General features: G+C 51.4%; 1 protein-coding gene across 1 annotated transcript; it reads right to left on the reverse strand.

Moving 5' to 3' along the window:
- Nucleotides 1-7,828: 7,828 nt before the first annotated feature.
- LOC140390528 (zinc-binding protein A33-like) lies at nt 7,829-20,515 on the reverse strand. The gene is made up of 6 exons (XM_072475699.1): nt 19,794-20,515; nt 19,608-19,703; nt 19,281-19,514; nt 16,653-16,675; nt 16,440-16,555; nt 7,829-10,446 (listed from the first exon to the last, which is right to left on the reverse strand). The coding sequence occupies exons 1-6, from the start codon at nt 20,202-20,204 to the stop codon at nt 9,890-9,892; spliced, it is 1,437 nt and encodes a 478-aa protein (XP_072331800.1). The 5' UTR covers nt 20,205-20,515; the 3' UTR covers nt 7,829-9,889.
- Nucleotides 20,516-23,456: the final 2,941 nt, after the last annotated feature.

Below are 23,456 nucleotides of genomic sequence, written 5' to 3' on the forward strand. Positions count from 1 at the left end.
GCCATTCGGCCCATCGAGTCTGCACCGGCTCTTGGAAAGAGCACCCCACCCAAGGTCAACACCTCCACCCTATCCCCATAACCCAGTAACCCCACCCAACACTAAGGGCAATTTTGGACACTAAGGGCAATTTATCATGCCCAATCCACCTAACCTGCACATCTTTGGACTGTGGGAGGAAACCGGAGCATCCGAAGGAAACCCACGCACACACGGGGAGGATGTGCAGACTCCGCACAGACAGTGACCCAAGCCGGAATAGAACCTGGGACCCTGGAGCTGTGAAGCAATTGTGCTATCCACAATGCTACCGTGCTGCCCCAATTAATAGATTGGTTCCTGGGATAAGGAGAGTGCCCTACGATGAGAGGCTGAGCAAACGAGGCCTAAATTCTCTGGAGTTTAGAAGGAGAGGTGATCTCATTGAAACAAACAAAATTCTGAAGGGGTTTCAAAGAATCATAGAATTCATAGTGCAGAGGAAGGCCATTCAGCCCATCGGGGCTGCACCGATTCTTTGAAAGAGCTCCCTGCCTAGGCCCAATCCCCCTTAACCTCAACTAGGGGCAATTCATCATGGCCAGTCCACCGAACCTCCACATCTTTGAACTGTGGGAGGAAACCGGAGCAAACCCATGGCGACACAGGGAGGATGTACAAACTCCACACTGACTGTCACCCAGGGTTGGGATCGAACCCAGTGTCCCTGGTGCTGCGAGGCAGCAGTGCCAACCACTGTGCCACCGTGCTGCCCGTTTAATAGGGTGGACCCTGAGAGATTGTTTCTGTGGGTCGAGGAGTCTAAAACAAGGGGAGCGCAGTCTCGATAAGAAGCTGACCATTTCGGACCAGGATGAGAAGAAATTACTTCACTCCAAGAGTTGTGAATCTAGGGAATTCCCTATCCCAGGGGGGCGTGCATGCTTCATCAATGAATATCGTTAAGGCTGGGATAGACAGATTTTTGGTCCCATAGCGCGTTTAACCGCTCGCAGCGCCGGGAAACACATAGTTATACAACCCAACCGCGTTGTATAAGGTTCCTCAGCGGGGAACGCGGCCGAGAGCACATCACACCATTTTTTGCACTAAGGACCACTTGCTGGAATTCCCCAGTGTAGCAAGAGATCAGGCATCCTGATCTCCGAGGACCCCGAAGCGACCACCATCCCCAACCCACTTTAGGAGGGCACCCCAGGCCAATTCAGAAAAATGCCAGCTTGGCAACTTAGCAGTGCCAACCTGGCAATGCTCCTGCCAGCTGGTAGTGCCATCTGGGCACCTTGGCAGTGCAGGGTGCCCAGGTGTCACCAGCAGCACCAGGGTGCCACCTGTCCAAAGGGCATGCAGCTGGAGGCCTCCAATCCCCAGGGAGGCTCCCACAAGCACCATCATGTCTGGTCCCTGTTTGTGGGGACCAGTTCAGTACAGCACTCACCCAAGCCTCTGAGGCAAAGGGAATGAATCACAAAGCCTCAGGTACCTGGGGAATCTGCACATTAACGCGAGACTAGCTGTCTCTCTCTGATATGCAGATTTGCTCTAAAGTGATTCCGCTCATTTACATCGTAACGCCTTGCGAGATCGCGTTAGATCTCACCAGGCGTTGCGAGCTGGGTAGATCCTGGGAGCGGAGTCTCCCGGCTTTTATTTTCCACACGGTGAGCTGCGTTTTGGGTGCAGCGTGACCATTGGATCGTGGCAATGGCTTCAGTCACCCGCTATTTAATTGGAGAAAAGTTCCGGTATTGATGTCGGACAAGCAGTGGGATAATTTTGAGACTGTGCAGGAGTCAAGAGAGACGGTGGTGAATTAGAGCTTGAAGTTATTAGCATGCATGCAGGAGCAAGGAATGAGCACAGAATCCATATTGTAAAGATGGATGAGGTGAAATAAATGAAATATTATGAATGATTATGAAGCAGGAATATTTGTGCATCTGAAATTAAAAACAAAAAATGCTGGAAATACTCAGAAAACTCTGTGCGGAGAGAGACACAGACACTGTTATCGTTTCTGTACCTTCCATCGGAACAGGGCACCATTAGAGATGTAACAGGTGTCATAATATACACCAGTATATCATGGTGCAGACACACACTGATGGACACACAGTGGGACCAATCAACACACACAACACCGCAGCCAATCACCAGTGAGAGCACACGCACTATAAAGACAGGGGGCATCAGAGTTCCTGCTCATTCGAGTTGCAGCTAGCTAGGAGCACAGAGCTCACAGCCTGTAACACACAGACATTCACCCTGTGCTGAGTGCATCGACTGGTTAGGACAAGGCAAAGGTCTTTAGTTAAAGCTGGTATTGTATTAACCCACAGTTCAAGTATGTTTAAATAGTTAATCTTTCAATAAAATAGTGTTGCACTATTTCAAGTGTTGGTGACCTGTATGTGATCCAGAACACCCAACACATCATGATACCAGGAGTTGAGGGATATTAGCACTTCTTAGACCTACCTGCACGTGATCTGCCTTCCGCCAGCATTCCGTCATCCTGCAACCTGGACAACATCAGCCCGCCGCCGCTGCTCCGCATCGCCGGCAACCTCGGGGCCAACTGGAAAATTTTCAAACAGCGCTTCCAGCTCTTCCTCGAAGCCACGGACAGGGAGGGTGCCTCGGACACCAGAAAGATTGTTCTTCTCCTCTCCACGGCCGGGGACCATGCCATCCACATCTTCCACATCCTCGTCCCCTCAGGGAGTTTCTCTGTTTCTGCCTTGAAATGAGGCCCAACTAATCCCCATCCACCAGCACCCTCCTCCGACCTGGCTCGACCTGTTCTCACGTCGAACAGCTTCTCCACTCATTGCGCTCACCTCCTCCAAATACAATTTGTTGCTATGGGAACAGGTCTGCGTCCAAGTTATGTTTGCACTTTGCAGGAGATGTGCAACATCTCTCCTTGCAGTCCTGCCCAGACCCCTCCCTTGTTTTTCCAGCAAGTTGATTCTTTACTTTATTACCACGCTCGTTTGTTTTACACCATCAGCCTTTATTTGTGATTTAACATCTTCAATTCTCTGCCCTATTACAGTCCTTAACTTTAGTTCCCCCCCGACCCACTTTTCCTGCCTCAGGACTTTAAAACAAATCTGTTTCGTGGTTAGCTTTCTCCAGTTCTGACAAAGAACATAGAACATTACAGCGCAGTACAGGCCCTTCGGCCCTCGATGTTGCGCCGACCTGTGAAACCACTCTAAAGCCCATCTACACTATTCCCTTATCGTCCATATGTCTATCCAATGACAATTTTAATGCCCTTAGTGTTGGCGAGTCCACCACTGTTGCAGGCAGGGCATTCCATGCCCTTACTACTCTCTGAGTAAAGAACCTACCTCTGACATCTGTCCTATATCTATCTCCCCTCAATTTAAAGCTATGTCCCCTCGTGCGAGACATCACCATCCGAGGGAAAAGGCTCTCACTGTCCACCGTATCCAATCCTCTGATCACCTTGTATGCCTCAATTAAGTCACCTCTTAACCTTCTTCTCTCTGACGAAAACAGCCTCAAGTCCCTCAGCCTTCCCTCATTAGATCTTCCCTCCATCCCAGGATCAGTAGCCTGAGATAATGACCCCAATCTTTCCAATTTGTGTCTATAATTTGCAGATTTCCGCTACACTATAAGTTTCCCCCTCCACCTCAACTGGCTGCCGCTGTGCATTTCTTCCAGAATCTTCTGGTCAGGGGCTGTCAAAGAAATGCAGAGCGTCTCTCGGGAGCCTCAGTCAGAGCAGAGATAGAACATACAGGGCAGAAGGAGTCCATTCGGCCCATCGAGTCTGCACCGACCCACTTAAGCCCTCACTTCCACCCTTTCCCCGTAACCCAATAACCCCTCCTAACCTTTTTGGACACTAAGGGCAATTTATCATGGCCAATCCACCTAACCTGCACGTCTTTGGACTGTGGGAGGAAACAGGAGCACCCGGAGGAAACCCACGCACACACGGGGAGAACGTGCAGACTCCGCACAGACAGTGATTCACAGCGGGGAATCGAACCTGGGACCCTAGCGCTGTGAAGCCACAGTGCTAGCCACTTGTGCTGGACTGGGTGTCACATGCACAAAGTTGTACCTCCTGGCAAAGTTGGACCATTCCTGGCTTGCGAAGCAGGGGCCATTGTCCGACATCACAGTGAGTGGGATGCTGTGACGAGCAAAGGTGTCCTTACAGGCACGGATGACTGCAGACGATGTGATGTTGTGCAAACGTACCACCTCCGGGTAGTTAGAAAAATAGTCTACAATCAGAACATAATCCCTGCCCAGCGCATGGAACAGGTCGATGCCGACCTTGGACCAAGGGGACGTGACCAGCTCATGGGGCTGTAGGGTCTCACGTGGTTGGACCGGCTGGAAGCGCTGACAGGTGGGGCAGTTGAGCACTGTGTTGGCGATGTCGTCATTGATGCCGGGCCAGTACACTGCCTCTCGGGCCCGTCGGCGGCACTTCTCCACGCCAAGATGGCCCTCGTGTAGCTGTTCCAAGACGAGCTGGCGCATGCTGTGCAGGGTGACAATGCGGTCCAGTTTCAGGAGGACACCATCGACTACCGCCAGATCGTCTCTGATGTTGTAGAACTGCGGGCATTGGCCCTTGAGCCACCCGTCTGTTAGGTGGCGCATGACACGCTCTGGCAGGGGGTCAGCCGCTGTCTCGTGCCGAATTTGGACGAGGCGTTCATCCGTGGCAGGTAGATTGGAGGCCACGAAGGCCACATGGGCGTCAACCTGGCAGATGAATCCCGCTGGGTCACACGGGGTGTTGACTGCCCTGGACAGAGTGTCGGCTATGATCAGGTCTTTGCCCGGGGTGTATACGAGCTGGACGTCGTATCGCCGGAGTTTGAGCAGAATGCGCTGGAGGCGAGGCGTCATGTCGTTCAAGTCTTTCTGTATTATATTGACCAGCAGGCGATGGTCGGTCTCGACGGTGAATTGGGGAAGGCCGTACATATAATCATGAAACTTGACGACACCGGTCAAAAGGCCCAGGCACTCCTTTTCTATCTGCACGTAGCACTGTTCCGTGGGGGTCATGGCGCGTGACGCATATGCAACGGGGGCCCATGATGAGGCCTCATCGCGTTGCAGGAGCACTGCCCCAATGCCAGATTGGCTGGCATCGGTCAAAATTTTTGTCTCTTTCGCTGGATCAAAAAAGGCCAATACCGGGGCCGTGGTAAGTTTGGTTTTAAGTTCTTTCCATTCGCGCTCGTGGGCAAGAAGCCATTGGAAGTCTGTCGTCTTCCTGACCAGGTTCCTGAGAGCTGTGGTATGAGAGGCGAGGTTAGGGATGAACTTCCCTAGGAAGTTGACCATGCCCAGAAATCAGAGGACCGCCTTCTTGTCCTCTGGCCTTTTCATGTCCGTGATAGCAGCCACCTTGTCCGCATCCGGCCGCACACCCAACTGGGAGATGTGGTCCCCCGGGAACTTTGGTTCCGTCTGACCGAAGGAACATTTGGCTCTGTTGAGGCGTAGGCCCTGCTCCCGTATGCGTTTGAACACGCGCTGGAGGCGACTGACATGCTCCTGCGGGGTGGTGGACCAAATGATTATGTCGTCGACATAGACGCGAACACATTCAATGCCTTCCATCAATTGTTCCATGATCCTGTGGAACACTTCTGACGCCGATATGATCCCAAACGGCATCCTGTTGTAACAATATCTGCCAAAAGGGGTGTTAAAGGTACACAGATTCCGACTGGATCTGTCTAGTTGGATTTGCCAGAATCCTTTCGAGGCATCAAGTTTGGTGAAGAGCTTGGCGCGAGCCATCTCGCATGTGATCTCTTCGCGCTTGGGGATTGGGTAATGCTCCCTCATTATGTTGCGATTCAGATCCTTTGGATCAATGCAGATTCTGAGATCGCCTGAAGGCCTTTTTACGCACACCATGGAACTGACCCAGTCGGTTGGTTCCGTAACTCTGGAGATCACTCCTTGGTCTTGGAGGTCCTGCAGCTGCTGCTTGAGGCGGTCCTTGAGGGGTGCTGGGACTCTGCGAGGTGCATGCACCACAGGCGTGGCGTTCTGTTTGAGTAGGATCTTGTAAGTATATGGGAGCGTGCCCATGCCTTCGAAGACGTCGTGGTGCTGGTCGATGATGGCGTTGAGTTGCGCCCTGAAGTCAGCATCCTGGAAGGCAGACGTGTCATCAGGAGAGAGAGAGTGAACTCTTGGAACGAGAGTTAGCAGCTTGCACGCCTGTGCGCCAAGCAGGGAGTCCTTCGAGGAGCCCACGATCTCGAAAGGAAGGATGGCTTTTCGTGACCTGTGCATCACTTCGAGTTGGCATGAGCCGGTAGCAGGAATGATGTTGCCATTGTACTCCAATAGCTGGCAGGCCGATGGAAGAATGGTTGGTTTGACACGAAGGCTTTGAAAAGCAGACCACGCCATGAGATTGGATTTGTTTATTGTCACGTGTACCGAGGTACAGTGAAAAGTATTTTTCTGCGAGCAGCTCAACAAAAAAATACTTTTCACTGTATCTCGGTACACGGAGATTGGCGGAGGCACCAGTGTCCAGGCGGAGTCGTATTTGGGACCGGTTGACCGTCAGGGTGGCACACCACTCATCGTCTGGATCGATGCTGTATACCGACAGCGGCTGGTGTCTTTGCTTCGGGGACAGCCTGTTTTTCGTTACGACACCGACTCGAAAAGGCATCTTCAGGTCCTCGGTGTCACTGCTGTGTGGGAGGTCGGAATCGGACTCATTGACCGTGGGTTGAATTGCCCGAACATTCCTGCGAGGCTGGCTGAAGCGATATGAATTGGAAGGCTGAGCTGCTCGACAGCAGGCAGCATAGTGGGCAAGTCTTCCACATCGTACGCATTGTCGAGATTTTGCGGGGCATTGCCGCTTTAAATGGGCGGAGCCACAGTTGCCGCACGTTGTGACGTCAGCACGTTCGCTGCGCCACCGCGCATGCGTGGTGCGGTCATGCATGGTGCGCGCCTGCGCATTACGTTCCTCCACATCGCCGTCCCCCTGTTTGGTGTGTACAGGCGCGGGAGTCCGTGAAAAGCGCGCGAAATTGCCGCCCTCATCCAGGCTGAGGCCCTGGAGGTGCTCAATCACTTGGACCCGTTCTGCCTCGTGGGGACCTTGCCGCGCCGTTACAGCCGCTTGTATATGGGAATACCGACTCGCGGCATTTTCATGTAGGACACAGGTCTCGATGGCGGCCGCAAGGGTGAGTTGCTTTGCTTTGAGGAGCTGCTGACGTAGGGGGTCCGACTGAACACCGAAAATGATCTGGTCGCGTATCATGGAGTCGGAGGTGGGCCCGTAGCTGCAAGATTGCGCAAGGATGCAGAGGTGCGTTAGATAGGATTGGAAAGGTTCATCCTTACCCTGCAAACGCTGCTGCAACACGTAGCGTTCGAAACTTTCATTCACCTCCACGCTGCAGTGAGTGTCAAATTTGAGGAGAACCGTCTTGAACTTTGTCTTGTCTTCGTCATCTGCAAAGGTGAGAGAGTTGAAAATGTGGATGGTATGGTCCCCGGCCGTGGAGAGGAGAAGAGCAATCTTTCTGGTGTCCGAGGCACCCTCCCTGTCCATGGCTTCGAGGAAGAGCTGGAAGCGAAGTTTGAAAATCTTCCAGTTGGCCCCGAGGTTGCCGGCGATGCGGAGCGGCGGCGGCGGGCTGATGTTGTCCAGGTTGCAGGATGACGGAATGCTGGCGGAAGGCAGGTCGGTCTAAGAAGTGCTAGTATGCAACCACTCCTGGTATCATGATGTGTTGGGTGTTCTGGATCATATAAGTCACCAACACTTGAAGTAGTGCAACACTATTTTATTGAAAGATTAACTATTTAAACATACTTGAACTGTGGGTAAATACGATACCAGCTTTAACTAAAGACCTTTGCCTTGTCCTAACCAGTAGATGCACTCAGCACATGGTGAATATCTGTGTTGCAGGCTGCGAGCTCTGTGCTCCTAGCTAGCTGCTACTCGAATGAGCGGGAACTCTGATGCCTCCTGTCTTTATAATGCGTGTGCTCTCACTGGTGATTGGCTGCGGTGTTGGTATGTTGATTGGTCCCACTGTGTGTCCGTCAGTGTGTGTCTGCACCATGATATACTGGTGTATATTATGACAAACGTGTCTATAAAGGGTTGATGTGTTTAAAGGGTTAACAGGTGGGATATTCTATTGTGTGACGTTGATGATGATGTAACAATGACTCTCGTCAGTCATGTGTTCGACTCTCGAGGGAGAGTTTGGAATCATGCCTAAGAGCTACGTGCCTATTCTGTAACCGGTTCAGAAGTAATCCTAATAAACAAGTGTTGAAGCGGATACTAAAGTCTGTCTCCAGTCTGTCTGAGAACCACGTCCCAGACCCAGAGTCCGAGCCAAAGAACCCAATCTCAGAACATGGTGGCAGCTCAGAACAGGCGGGTGTCAATGGCAAAGCCAGCATTTGTTGTCCATCCCTAATATCTACACAGACTAATGGAGCCATTCACTGACACAAACAGTGATGCTCCCTTCGCTAGTTATAGTTAAGTTTGTAAACAGTCAACAGAATCGTCTCCCCAAAAAGAAACAGCTGTGTTCCAGCACCACCAGCAAAGTCAGTAATGCAGGACAAATAAATCTGTGGAGACCCGATCTCAACCAGCAGGGGGCGGTGTGGCTCCACGGAAATTAGGATTTGTATGTAAAAAATGTGTTTATTTATTTACCTGAATAAAGATCAAAACAGAGGAACCCTGGAGAGACATCAGCAGATATTAGTGACTGAAGTGAAGGTGTGTGAACTAATTGAACATTGAAATATATTTGAGGGTCTGAATAACATAAAGATTCTGAGAAATTGCTGGGTTAAAAATAAATCCATAAACAGTTTGTGGGTTTAGGTTTACTGTTTTGCTGACAAGTAACGTTGGTGAATCAAGTGAACTATATTTATACAATCTAACAATTCGATCTGTTGTAATAAAAACAAAATACTGAGACTGCAGGAAATCATCTGAAAAAGATTCATATTCCACTCGAGGCGTCAACTCTGTTTCCCTCTCCACAGACTGGACCTAAAACATAGAACATACAGGACAGAAGGAGGCCATTCGGCCCATCGAGTCTGCACCGACCCACTTCAGCCCTCACTTCCACCCTATTCCCGTAACCCAATAACCCCTCCTCACCTTTTTGGTCATTCGAACTATCCACCAATGTCCCAGTTATTAAACCAGGAGGACATTCTTATCCTCTCTGTACTCGGAATACACGCTCAGATTTGTGAATTCAGCTCCTGACACACAGCAAGATCCCAAACTGGGAAATCTCACTCTCCCAACCTGGGATTTTCTGAACATTGTCCCGACCGGCTGTGTGGAATTTCCCGATAGGGACTCGGTGTGTGACAGGAACATGGAAGTGGGAAGTCCAGGCTCATGTTTATTTTCCCTCCTTTGTTTCTGATTCAATTCTCTTTCAGTTGTGAAGAAAGGTCCTGCCTGAATTGTCTGATCAGTGATTAAGCATTTTGAGTTGTTGTTATTCCTGCCAGTACCAGGTATCCAGCAGCAGGTGGCGATACTGCGCTGTAAAACTTTACTGACCTTTGTACAGCTCAACATCACCATCGTGTGGCTGCAATCGGCACTACAATGAACTACAAGGGAAAGTTCAAGATATTTAATTTCCTTTTTATTTTAATCCTCTGACGTTTTTATTTGTGTTGTTTTTATTTACAGTCTGATTGGGATTTTACAATTTGCAAATTAAACAACACATTTAGTGACAAACTGTTGTCTGTGGCAGTTTCTGACCCCCAACTCCTGACCTCTGCCCCTGACCCTCAAGTCATTGTGATGTCGGTGATGATGTCACCACCCCGAGGCCCCGCCCCTTTCCCGATCCGGATCAGAACCGGAGCAGATTCTCAGAAACTGGTTTACATCCCCAGTCCAGAAGAAAGGATAAAGTTTCTCAGTGAATTTATTCCCGGTGAAGGTGTGGAGATGGGACTTGGTGTCCACGTTGTAAAATGAAACTGTCCCAGACTCATAACTGAGATAAACTCCCACCTTCCCGGGGATCGGACCGACAGGGAGACGGGATTCAGGAGAGGAATTTATATAAAACTGATCATCAAACCGCCCAATGGTCCAGAATCCAGTCTCTGGGCTCAGACTGACCCAGTCCTTCCTCTCCACAGACTCTGCGGCTACTCCCAGTCTCCAGAGCTGATTCCCCGTCACCTCCACCTCCCAGTAATGTCTCCCCGATGTGAATCCCTCTGATCCCAGCGCACAGAGCCAGTGCGTAAACCTCTTCCTGGTGTCAGGGAGACGCCTCCGGGTCCGGGTCCATCTCAAACTCTTCAGATCCTCAGACACCTCGAGCTGGGGATTCGCTGTTTCCACATCCAGGGTCACAGAGACTGGGAGAAAAAACAGAAAATTAGAGACTCACTGGGAATCAGGGGGGAGACTCACTGGGGATCAGGGGGAGGCTCACTGGGGATCGGGGAGAGACTCACTGGGGATCGGGGGAGAGACTCACTGGGGATCGGGGAGAGACTCACTGGGAATCAGGGGAGTGACTCACTGGGGATCGGGGAGAGACTCACTGGGAATCAGGGGGGAGACTCACTGGGGATCAGGGGGAGGCTCACTGGGGATCGGGGAGAGACTCACTGGGGATCGGGGGAGAGACTCACTGGGGATCGGGGAGAGACTCACTGGGGATCGGGGGAAACTCACTGGGGATCGGGGAGAGACTCACTGGGGATCGGGGAGAGACTCACTGGGGATCGGGGGAGACTCACTGGGGATCGGGGGGGAGACTCATTGGGGATCGGGGGGGAGACTCACTGGGGATCGGGGAGAGACTCACTGGGGATCAGGGGGGAGACTCACTGGGGATTGGGGGGTAGACTCACTGGGGACCGGGGAGAGACTCACTGGGGATCAGGGGGGAGACTCACTGGGGATTGGGGAGAGACTCACTGGGGATCGGGGGAGCGACTCACTGGGGATCGGGGAGAGACTCACTGGGGATCGGGGGAGACTCATTGGGGATCGGGGGGGAGACTCACTGGGGATCGGGGAGAGACTCACTGGGGATCAGGGGGGAGACTCACTGGGGATTGGGGGGGAGACTCACTGGGGACCGGGGAGAGACTCACTGGGGATCAGGGGGGAGACTCACTGGGGATTGGGGAGAGACTCACTGGGGATCGGGGGAGCGACTCACTGGGGATCGGGGAGAGACTCACTGGGGATCGGGGGAGACTCACTGGGGATCGGGGGAGAGACTCACTGGGGATCGGGGAGAGACTCACTGGGGATCAGGGAGAGACTCACTGGGGATCGGGGAGAGACTCACTGGGGATCGAGCGAGAGACTGACTGGGGATCGGGGGGAGAGACTCACTGGGGATCGGGGGAGAGACTCACTGGGGATCGGGGAGAGACTCACTGGGGATCGGGGAGAGACTCACTGGGGATCGGGGAAAGACTCACTGGGGATCGGGGGAGACTCACTGGGGATCGGGGGGGAGACTCACTGGGGATCGGGGGGAGACTCACTGGGGATCGGGGAGAGACTCACTGGGGATCGGGGGAGACTCACTGGGGATCGGGGGAGAGACTCACTGGGGATCAGGGGGAGACTCACGGGGGATCGGGGGAGACTCACTGGGGATCGGGGGAGACTCACTGGGGATCGGGGGGAGACTCACTGGGGATCGGGGGGAGACTCACTGGGGATCGGGGGGAGACTCACTGGGGATCGGGGGGAGACTCACTGGGGATCAGGGAGGACTCACTGGGGATCGGGGAGAGTCACTGGGGATCGGGGGAGACTCACTGGGGATCAGGGGGAGACTCACTGGGGATCGGGGAGAGACTAACTGTGGATCAGGGGAGAGACTCACTGGGGATCGGGGAGAGACTCACTGGGGATCGGGGAGAGACTCACTGGGGATCGGGGGAGAGACTCACTGGGGATCGGGGAGAGACTCACTGGGGATCGGGGGGAGACTCACTGGGGATCGGGGAGAGACTCACTGGGGATCGGGGGAGACTCACTGGGGATCGGGGGAGAGACTCACTGGGGATCAGGGGGAGACTCACGAGGGATCGGGGGAGACTCACTGGGGATCGGGGGAGACTCACTGGGGATCGGGTGGAGACTCACTGGGGATCGGGGGGAGACTCACTGGGGATCAGGGAGGACTCACTGGGGATCGGGGAGAGTCACTGGGGATCGGGGAGAGACTGACTGGGCACCGGGGAGGGACTCACTGGGGATCGGGGGGAGAGACTCACTGGAGATCGGAGGAGAGGCTCACTGGGGATCGGGGAGACACTCACTGCAGATCGGGGAGAGACTCACTGGGGATCGTGGGGAGAGTCTCATTGGGGATCGGGGGAGAGACTCACTGGGGTTCGGGGGGAGAGCCTCACTGGGGATCGGGGGCAGACTCACTGGGGATCGGGGGGAGAGACTCACTGGGATTCGGGGGAGAGGCTCACTGGGGATCGGGAGGGAGACTCACTGGGGATAAAGGGAGACTCACTGGGGATCGGTGGAGACACACTGGGGATCGGGGGGAGAGACTCACTGAGGATCGGGGGGGAGAGACTCACTGGGGATCGGGGGAGACTCACTGGGGATCGGGGGGGGAGAGACTCACTGGGGATCGGGGGAGAGACTCACTGGGGATCGGGGGAGACTCACTGGTGATCGGGGGGAGAGACTCACTGGGTTTCGGGGGGGAAAGACTCACTGCGTTTCGGGGAAGAGATTCACTCGGGATCGGGGGGGAGACTCACTGGGGATCGCGGGGAGCGACTCACTGGGGATCGGGGAGAGACTCACTGGGGATTGGGGGGGACACACTGGGGATCGGGGGAGAGACTCAGTAGGGATCGGGGGAGACTTAGTGGGGATCGGGGAGAGACCCACTGGGGATCAGGGGGAGACTCACTGGCGATCGGGAGGAGACTCGCTGGGGATCGGGGGGAGACTCACTGGGGATCGGGCAGAGAGGCTCACTGGGAATCGGGGGAGAGAATCACTGGGGATCGGGGGAGAGTCACTGGGGATCGGGGGAGACTCACTGGGGATCAGGGGGAAAGTCACTGGGGAACGGGCAGAGACTCACTGGGGATCGGGGAGAGACTCACTGGTGATCGGGGGAGAGTCACTGGGGATCAGGGGAGACTCACTGAGGATCAGGGCGAGAGTCACTGGGGATCGGGGAGGCTCACTGGGGATCGGGGGAGAGACTCACTGGGGATCGGGGGAGAGTCTCACTGGGGATCGGGGGAGAGTCTCACAGGGGATCGGGGGAGAGACTCACTGGGGTTCATGGGGAGAGTCACTGGGAATCGGGGGAGACTCACTGGGGATCGGTGGGAGAGACTCACTGGGGATCGGGGAGGGACTCACGGGATCGGGGGAAAGACTTACTGGGGATCGGGGGAGAGTCACTGGGGATCGGGGAGAGACTATGTGTGCGTGTGTGTAACTGTGTGTGTGTGTAACTGTGTGTGCGTAACTGTGAGTGTGTAACTGTGTGTGTGTGTGTAACTGTGTGTCTGTGTGTGTGTGTAACTGTGTGTGTGTAACCGTGTGTGCGTGCGTGTGTGGGGGGGGTTTACTGTGTATGTGTGTGTGTAACTGTGTGTGTGTAACTGTGTGTGTAAGTGTGTGTGTGTAACTGTGTGTATAACTGTGTGTGTGTAACTGTGTGGGTGTGTGTGAAACTGTGTGTGTGTAACTGTGTGCGTGTAACTGTCTGTGTGTCCGTAACTGTGTGTATGTGTGTGTGTAACTGTGTGTGTGTGTGTGTAACTGTGTGTGTGTGTAACTGCATGTGTGTAACTGTGTGTGTAACTGTGTGTAACTGTGTACGTGCGTGTAACTGTGTGTGTAACTGTGTGTGTGTAACTGTGCGTGAAACTGTGTGTGTGCGTAACTGTGTGTGTGTGTAACTGTGTGTGTGTAACTGTGTGTGTTACTGTGTGTGTGTAACTGTGTGTGTGTCGGTGTGTGTGTGTGTAACTGCGTGTGTGTTGGTGTGCGTGTAACTGTGTGCATGTGTGTGTAACTGTGCGTGTGTAACTGTGTGTGTGTAACTTTGTGTGTAACTGCGTGTGTAACTGTGTGTGTGTCTAACTGTGTGTAACTCTGTGTGTGTAACTGTGTGTGTGTCTGTAACTGTGTGTGTGTGTGTAAAACTGTGTGTGTGTGTAACTGTGTGTGTAACTGTGTGTGTAACTGTGTGTGTGTGTGTAACTGTGTGTGTGTGTAAAACTGTGGGGTGTCGGTGACATCATCAAAATCAACTAATCTCTGCTCAAATTTAGATGAAGATCTCAACACCGAGATATTTCCGTTCTGCTCCGTGGAAACAAATATGGCGGATTCTCCGCTTCACGGCACCGGAAGTGCGATCGGGCGGAGAATTGGGCGGAATGCACAAATCGAGGTTTGTGCCCGGCACTGATTCCGACGCCAGGCTCCAGTCCCTCCCTGGCGGTGAAATCAAAGTTTGTGCCCTGCAGCGGGCCCATGTAACACCCTCATTTACATAGATTTAAATCTAATCAGCGGATTGGACACAGTATGCTCCGCCCTTCCACGATGCTCCGCCCCTCTCAGGCAGAAGTCACGCGGGTGTGAATTAGTGCAAGTATTTCCAAACGGGGACTGGGCTCCATGGCTGCTGAGGGGCAGAGAGAGGGGAAAAACCCTCAAAAAGCCTCAATAATTGTGGGACTTGCTGGGGGGGCTGCCTGGGCCGGGGGGAGTAACGGGGAGCGACTTGGTGACAGGTCTGTGCACTCGGGGTGTCCCCCTCGGGATCGGGGTGGCCTGGCTCAGACCCCCATTGCTGCAGTCTGGGTTTTAAACACACCCCTTTGGTGCTACTCACAGGCCCCTGGCTGCTCACTCTGCTGACTGCTCACTGTGTCCTGGAAATGTTCACAGAGCCTCTGGTCATTTGGGACCCCCCCAGGCCGCCCCTCTGGAAAGCCTCAGACCCCGGCTGAGCCATCACCGGGATGGGCGTGGCCAAGCTCAATCAGTGACACACCAGGTGCTGCCACTCCTCAGTTCACTCATCAGAAGCTCAGCCCCACTGCAGGGGAAGCAGGGGAATAGCAGAGCTCACCCCAAACAAAGCACACAGGCACCCAGGTGGCCCTGTGTGGGGAATGTATAGTGCTAATAATTCACCAGTGCATTTGTATCATGTTCTGCTGTTGTGTTATGTTGTTAACCCTGTGGGCTCCACCTATGGGCCATTGTGTGGCTTCACCCACAGGGGGATATGTTGGGGCATGTCCGGGCTCTGCCCATGGCTCCTCCCCTTGAAAGGAAGTATAAAGAGCAGCTGACCTGCAGGCGGTTCCCAGTATTGTACCAGTCGCAGGCAGGCACTGTTCTAAGCTGATTAAAACCACGGTTTACTTCTCCTCGTGTCTTTGAGTGAATTGATGGTTGCATCACACTGCTAGCTGACAAGGGCACTGCCAGGCTGTCACTTCCAATGTGCCAAGCTGCCATTTTCTGTGTGCTGGTGATCGGGCTGGGGGCGTCCAGCGTGTGTGTTGCGGGGGGAGCTGGCGACCCTCCCAAAGTGAGTTGGTGCTTGGCAGGGGGGGGGGGGTGTCGGGGTGGCGTCGGTGGCCTGGGAGATCGGGATATCATTTTAAAATGGCGTCCCGATCTTTCGCTGCACTGAGGAGTTCGGACGAGCGGAGCTCCTCACTGCACAAAACGGGGCGATGAGCGGCCTCGGCCCCGCGTTCCCCACAGGCACCTTACCCAACGTGGGGGGCGTTTTATCGCCATGAGTTTCTCGGCACTGCGAGCGCCGGGAAACACGCGGTTAAATACGGTCACTCTGGGATTTTCGGGGAGGAAAGGTTCAGCTGGGAATGGCGGAGTTTCCACTTGCTGAAGTTTGTAAAGTATCGATGGGTTCTGGAGACAGAGCTTCATCTGAGAGTTCCTGTATTGGTGACGTTTGGGGAGCTGACAGTTTCAGCTGACCAAGCTGAGAATGATGTTTAGAAAGTGGATTAGGTGCATGAATCAGACTTTAATTCCAATCAGGACCATTTTTATCCTCATTTCTTTATAACAAAGCTCTTAAACATTCTCTCTGCCGACGGATTCTCCGTTGCGCTGGCAGCGCCCCCACGCCCACGGGTTTCCCGGCGGTGTGGGGTGGCCACAATAGGCAATCCCATTGGCAGGTGGCGGAGACGGAGAATCCCGCTGCCGGTGAGGGCCGCTGCCCAGGAAAAGGGGGCTGGCGGACCGGAGAATCCCGCCCGGTGTCTTTGATATTTATATGGATAATGATTGAAATATAAGATATAAACCAGAACAGAGGAACTTATCTGAGTTTTACCAGGGTTAATGACATCCAGCATTTCTCTCCACACTGGGAACGGGAAAGGGCTGTTGAATTTTCCGCTGGACAGGACACCATCTGCTAGTGACAGCTTTTTCCTCTCATCGCTAATCCTGTAAATATTAAAGAGTTGATTATAAATTGACCATAAACACTTTGCTGAGTAATTTTACCAACTTGCCCTGAGTTTCAGTAAAGTTCATGTCCTACCTCCTCTTCCGAGATGCTTCCTCCTGAAATAAACAAAACACAAATCTGAGTTGACAGAGACGGACTGTCTATATCCAGAAAGCAGAAATGACCCTCACATTGTTACAAGCTGCTGAGAATTGTCAATTCCCATTGCTGCAGACATGGAATAGAAAGAGGATGTTACACAAAGGATATTGAAGCACAGGAGAAAGTATCAAAAAGATTGACAGCAACTGAGAGGCTTCAACTAACAGCAAAGATTGATCAACTTTACTGTAGAAAAGAGAAGACCTGATCGAGATCTTTCAAATGATGAAATGGGTCGGGTTTGATAGATTCAGTGAAGATGTTTACACTGTAGAGAATCCAGAAATAGGGATAGAAACATAATATATGTCATGATTTAGTAGCACGGTAGCACAAGTGGCTAGCACTGTGGCGTCACAGCGCCAGGGTCCCAGGTTCGATTCCCCACTGAGTCACTAACTGTGCGGAGTCTGCACGTTCTCCCCGTGTCTGCGTGGGTTTCCTCTGGGTGCTCCGGTTTCCTCCCACAGTCCAAAGACGTGCAGGTTAGGTGGATTGGCCATGCTAAATTGCCCTTAGTGTCCAAAAAGGTTTGGAGGGTTGTTGGGTTATGGGATTAGAGTGGAAGTGAGGGCTTAAGTGGGTCGGTGCAGACTCGATGGGCCGAATAGCCTCCTTCTGCACAGTATGTTCTATGATATGCAAACATGCAGCTAATGAACACATAGAATTTGGACACGACCAATGAGCAGTCAGGACACTGAGGGGTGGTATCTCACTATAAAAGGGATGAGGCACTCACACCCCGCCTCTTTCCACAGACCAACATCTACAGAGTGAGACAGGGTGTATCCTCAGCATCACACCCCAGCACGTGGCTTAGAGCAAGGCTGGTTCAGTTAGACCGAGTTACTACATTTAGATTAGCAGAGAGTCGAACTCATTGAGAACTGTGCTAATAGTTCAATAAAACACATTGAACACACTTCAAAGTTTGGAGCAACCGTTACTCAAAACTGCATCAAGTGGCAGCTTGTGTTCTTCCAAATTACATAACACAACCATAAAGTTACAAATAAATCCAATCGGGAGTTCAGGAGAAACTTCTTTCCCGAGAGAGTGATGGGAATGTGGAACTCACTGTCACACGGGGTGGAATTTACTCCAGTCTGTCACAGCAGCGAGCATGGTGTCCGGACATAGGGAATCACACGAGAGGACACGGCTCAGTCTGTTGATGGCAGGAAAACCTCCCGGGATTAAGTCAGAGTCGGGAAGGGATCAATGCACCGGACTAGCGGCAGGAAGTTAATTAGTCTCATTAATGAGTCTGTGAAGCCAGTTTAAACCTGATTCCAACATCATTAACTGCTGCTTTTCCAATTCAGTTTAAACCCCATGGGTTGGATTTTATGAGGATCCCACTTCCCGAGATCGGGAACGCCGCGACCCTGGGATTGAAAATGACTGTGTAAAGAGATTGAAAGGTGCTGAGCACTGACCCTCCAGCAGGATGGCTTCAGGAAATGTGTTTGTGATATTCCGATAAGAATCATCATTAAAAGGACAAGATCCAAGGGTCTGGCACTGCAGTCAAGAAGGAGGGTCAAGAACGGTCAACCTGGCTCCCGGGCCTACAATTCACACCAGAAGGAGCAGCCGGGTGGGGAATTGTAATTTGTCAGCCAAATCCGAGGGGGATTGGGGCTGAGGTTTTAAAATAACATCCAAATCCGGGGGGGATTTGGGTTTGAATTGAGGAACGTTTGGGCTGAAATGTGGGGTTTTGTCTGTGGATTTTCAGGAGAGGCTTTTTAATAAGTTGTGGTGATTTGTGTGTTTATGTGGAAGCCGAGGTTAAATTATGGAGGGATTTAAATTGGAAAACCAATTAAATGCTGTGTGATGTGATTTACACTATTTACAGCTCTTTGTATTCGGGTGTTGGGAGAGTTTTCACTAAACAACAAGTTTGTGGTTGAGCCAATCCCCGTGTCTGTGTAATTTTGTCCTTTATAAAATCCTCGAGTCGAGAACCATCAGTCAGAGGAAACGGGAGCGTGAACCTCTTACAGTCCCTCAATCAGGTACACAGTGCAACTGAACAAGGGCATTCCCGCTACATCCTCAATCCCACCACCTCCCCCCCATCCCCTCCCAGAATCCCACCAGTAATCCCAACAGGGTTTGATTTTCAGGCTTCCCGTATTGTGAGACCCCTGCTCATTGCTGGGGGAATACCAGTGACAGCAGGATGAGAACATTCATGGCCCTGTGAAGGGGCTGAATTGGTTACAGGAAGGCTGTCCCACAAGACCTACCACCACGGACTTAATCTGTGTAGAGATGGAAAGATAACAGAAACTCCACACAGTGTCATTCCCCATGTCCCCTTCCACTCACCCCACACCCTGACTAAATGTACCCTGGGGGGAACAGCATTAAATTCCACCCACCCAGGGAAAGCCAGGGATACATTTCAGGAGAAGCTGGATACAGATGAGGGAGAAAGGAACAGAAGGATATATTGACAGGGAAATGAAGTAGGATGGGAGGAGGCTCGTGTGGATCATGTGACTGTGAACTTTCACTGAACGAAACTGAAATATAATCCCTCACCTTCAGAAATCTCACTCCGTCTTTTTGTTCCAACTGGTTTTCCAACTTTGAGAGTTTCTCCTGAATAGAATTTAAATTCTCCTGAATTTCACAAAGATTTTCCTCCATTGTTTTTAGAATTTTTTCCTCTTCTTCCCTGAGATCTCGGATGAAACGCTGCTCTTTCTCAGTGAGAATCTGGTGCATTTTAGTGAACTCGGATGTGATGTGGCTCTGCAGACTGACCGACTGTTTCTACAAGAAGAAACATTAAAAATAATATGTTTCTGTAATAAAAACAACAAAATAATGGATTAAATTTGGAAGCTCAGCACAGGGAGACTTTACCCTAATTTGGGAAATCTTCTGTTTCTGCTGCTGCTCCATTTCTAGAACCGTCGATTTCTTCTCTGTGAGAGAATCGAAGGAAGATTTCACCCCATCCTGGGATTGGGAGAAAAAATCAGAAAATAAAAGTGTTAGATCCTGAAAATGTGATCAGATAATCAGGGGATCAAATCCGTTCCCTTTTACCTTGTAGATTTCAACAGCTTCTTTAATCGGGATGAAGCGGTGTTCTCTGTGTTCCCGCGAAACTACACAATTCACACAGATCAATTTCTTGTCAGTTTCACAAAACAGCTTCAGTTCTTCCTGATGTTCCTCACAGTGAAGTTTACTTTCCTTCTCTTTCCCATTCAGCTTTAATTTTCGAGCTTTCTCAGCCAGATTCACTAAGATCCGATTGGCCCTGAGGATTCTTTCTGGAAACTCCTGTCTACATTCCGGGCAGGAGTTTCTCTCCTTCTTTTCCCAACACTGGGTGATACAGGAGCGGCAGAAGTTGTGTCCACACTCCAGTAAAACTGGATCAGTGAAGAAATCAAGACAAATGGAACAAATTAAATCCTCGGACCCACTTTGCTCCTGCTGTGTGGAAGCCATGTTCACACTCAGCACTTCCTGATTCAAACCACTTTCAGTTTCAATGTTCCAGCTCCGCTACTGAACATATTCAGTTCAGTAATTCCCTCATGACGTTCACTGCAATACTCACGGAATTCACCTGAGGAAGGAGCAGAGCTCCGACAGCTAGCAATTCGAAAAAAACCTGTTGGACTTTAACCTGGTGTCAGACTTCTTACTGTGCCCACCCCAGTTTAACGGCAGCATCTCCACATCAAGGAATTATTGTTATTTGCTGCTCTCGGTCCTGCCCACTTTGAGAGCTGGAGACAAAACCCGGAGCAGAATCAAGAGTAAACAGGATTAGAGGGAGCAACAGGGAATAGTTGAACCCAGGCGATGGGAGTGAAGGTCTGTTGGTGGTGGGGGTGGGTGGAGAGAGGATGGGAGGAGGTGGGGATTGTGTCCTGTGAGTGACTGGCAGCCTGCTGCTCTCCTTCATATCCTTCTGTCTCAAAGCAGCCCCAGGCACGGATGGTCAAGTTGTGTTTTACTTTGTGGGAAACACAAACTGAAACATATTGTCCAGCTCCTCCTGACCTGTCCCTTTACGTAAACCCAGCCTGACTCCAACTCAAGTTAGATGTTTGGTATTTATTTGTTATGAATTTTGACTGAAACTTATATCACTGTGAAAATGAAGATTTTTTGATAAAAATCAGCTTTGGAGAATTACAAGGTTGTCTGAATTTTTTGCAAGAATAATATTATAATTAAAAGCGAGTCTGAAATGTCTCTGGTGCTGGCTGACTCCTCCCCCAGCCCTCAGGGCTTTTCATACTGATGCTGGGGGTGTTGGTTGAGTTGATTTGTTGAACAAGCTGCACAGTGAGTATATTGAAGTGGGTGAGGTTTGTACAGAGCCGCTCTCTGCTCTGAGGCAGCTATTGCTGCACTGGTGTAATGTGTGTCACAGTGTAGCAGCTGAAAGGCTGCAGCTTTTAACTTTACACTTGTCCTTTCCCTCGATGCTGAACAAGCTGGAGAGCCTCAGCAGCTCTTTCTACATCCAGACCATTGGTCTTGTCTGTCTCCTTCCGCACTGTCAGCCAATGAAGACTTTACTATTTGACCCATGGCTGGGGTTTCAAATCAGAGTTTTCCTTCTCCAGGGCAGGCTGCCAATCAAAGCTGCCAATCGGGAACGGTCTGGTTTTGAGGAGGCAGACACTCACTTTCACATCTCTGCCCAAACAGGGATCAGTGTGTGAAGCCGGGCAGAGGCAGTTTGATTCGGAGGGACTATTTCACACACTGACCAGATGGGACTTTTTGTGAATGACGAGAATCTCCATTCTCTTCAGCATCCTGGTCATTCCTGACCCTTTTTCACAATCCATAAGGAATTAACTCCGTGCTGCTCTTTGACACAGTGGGTGGGATTTTGCTCTCTGTGCACAGAGAGCTGGTTAGAGAGAGAAAGCCGGTGTGTAGCTCTCCAGCTGCACAGCTGAGTTTTCTCTCCAGATTCTCTGGCACTCTGAGCTCAGAAAATCTATGGCCGTGGTTTTCACCCTCACGCTGGGAGGGCGGGGCCTGATAGATCCGGCAACGTCGGCTCCACTGAGATCGGGGCGCCCTGATCTGTGTTAAAATAATACAGCCCCACCCCCACGGATACGGGGAACCCCCGCCCCTACAAGCACAGGGGCAACCCCACCCCCCACAAGCACAGGGGCAACCCCGCCCCCCAAACCCCACACATAAACACAGAAACACATAAAAAAGGAGTAGGCCATTCGGCCCTTCGAGCCTGCTCCACCATTCAATATGATTGTGTCTGATCCTCTATCTCAATGCCACATTCCCGCTTTCTCCCCAAACCCCTTGATGCCATTGAAATGTAAAAAGTATCTGTCTCTTTCTTCAATATTTGGATTTATTGTCACGTGTACTGAGGTACAGTGAAACCTATTGTTCTGCGCACTGTCCAGACAGATCGTTATATACATGAAAAACATACGATAGATACACAATGTAAATACATACACAGAGACATTGGGCGAAGCATACGAAGTGTAGTACTACTGAGTAGAGAAGATGTGTGGAGAGATCAGTTCAGTCCATAGGTGAGTCATTCAGGAGTCTGGTAACAGCGGGGAAGAAGCTGATTTTGAATCTGCTCGTCCGTGATCTCAGACTTTTGTTTCTTCTGCCTGATGGAAGAAGAGAGAATAATCTGGGTGGGAGGGGTCTTTGATTATGCTGCCCACTTTCCTGTATTCTGACTCATCGTTGTTTGAGATCTGACCCACTGCGGTCGTGTCATCAGCAAACCTGTGGATGGAGTTGAAGCCAAATTTTGCCCCAGTCGTGTGTGCAGAGGGAGTAGAGTAGGGTGCTAATTATGCAACTTTGCAGGACCCCGGTATTGAGGACTACCATGGAGCAGGTGTTGTTGTTTATCCTCACTGATTGTGGTCTATGGGTCAGGAAGTCGAGGATCCAGTAACACAGGGAGGAGCCAAGTCCTAGGTTTTGGAGTTTGGATACAAGCTTGGCTGGGATTATGGTGTTGAAGGCGGAGCTGTAGTCAATGAATAGGAGTCTGGCGTAGGAGTCCTTGTTGTCAAGATGCTCCGGAGATAAGTCAGGAATGTAGAGCGAACACAGGCCCAGTCGAATCATTCTCTCCTCATTGCACTGTCCCCCCAACCCCAGTATTAGCCGAGTGAATCTCCGCTGCACTCCCTCTGTGACAAGTAAATCCTTTCTCAGGCAGGGAGACCAAAACTGCTCACAATACTCCAGGTGTGGTCTCACCAAGGCCCTGTATAACTGCAGTGACACATCCCTACTTCTGAACTCCAATCCTTTCACAATGAAGGCCAACAAACCATTCACCTTCCTAATTGTTTGCTGCAGCTGCCTCTCCACTTTGATTGGCTGGTGTACAAGGACCCAGATCCCTTTGTACATCCACACTTCCCAATTCATCACCATTTAAATAATCCTCTTCCTTTCTGTTTTTCACACCGCAGTGAATAACTTCACATTTAGCCACGTTATCCTGCATCTGCCATGTGTTTGTCCACTCACTCAACTTGTCTCAATCACCTTGAAGCCTCCTTGCATCCTCCTCACAACTCACAATTCCATCCAGTTTTGTGTCATCCAAAAACTTAGAAATGTTACATTTGGTTCCCTCATCCAGGTTGTGTATATATATCGTGAACAGCTGGGGCCCAAGCACTGACCCCTGTGGTACCTCACTAGTCACTGCCTGCCACT

This window comes from Scyliorhinus torazame, chromosome 14 (genome assembly GCF_047496885.1).
Source record: "Scyliorhinus torazame isolate Kashiwa2021f chromosome 14, sScyTor2.1, whole genome shotgun sequence".
NCBI lineage: Eukaryota > Metazoa > Chordata > Chondrichthyes > Carcharhiniformes > Scyliorhinidae > Scyliorhinus > Scyliorhinus torazame.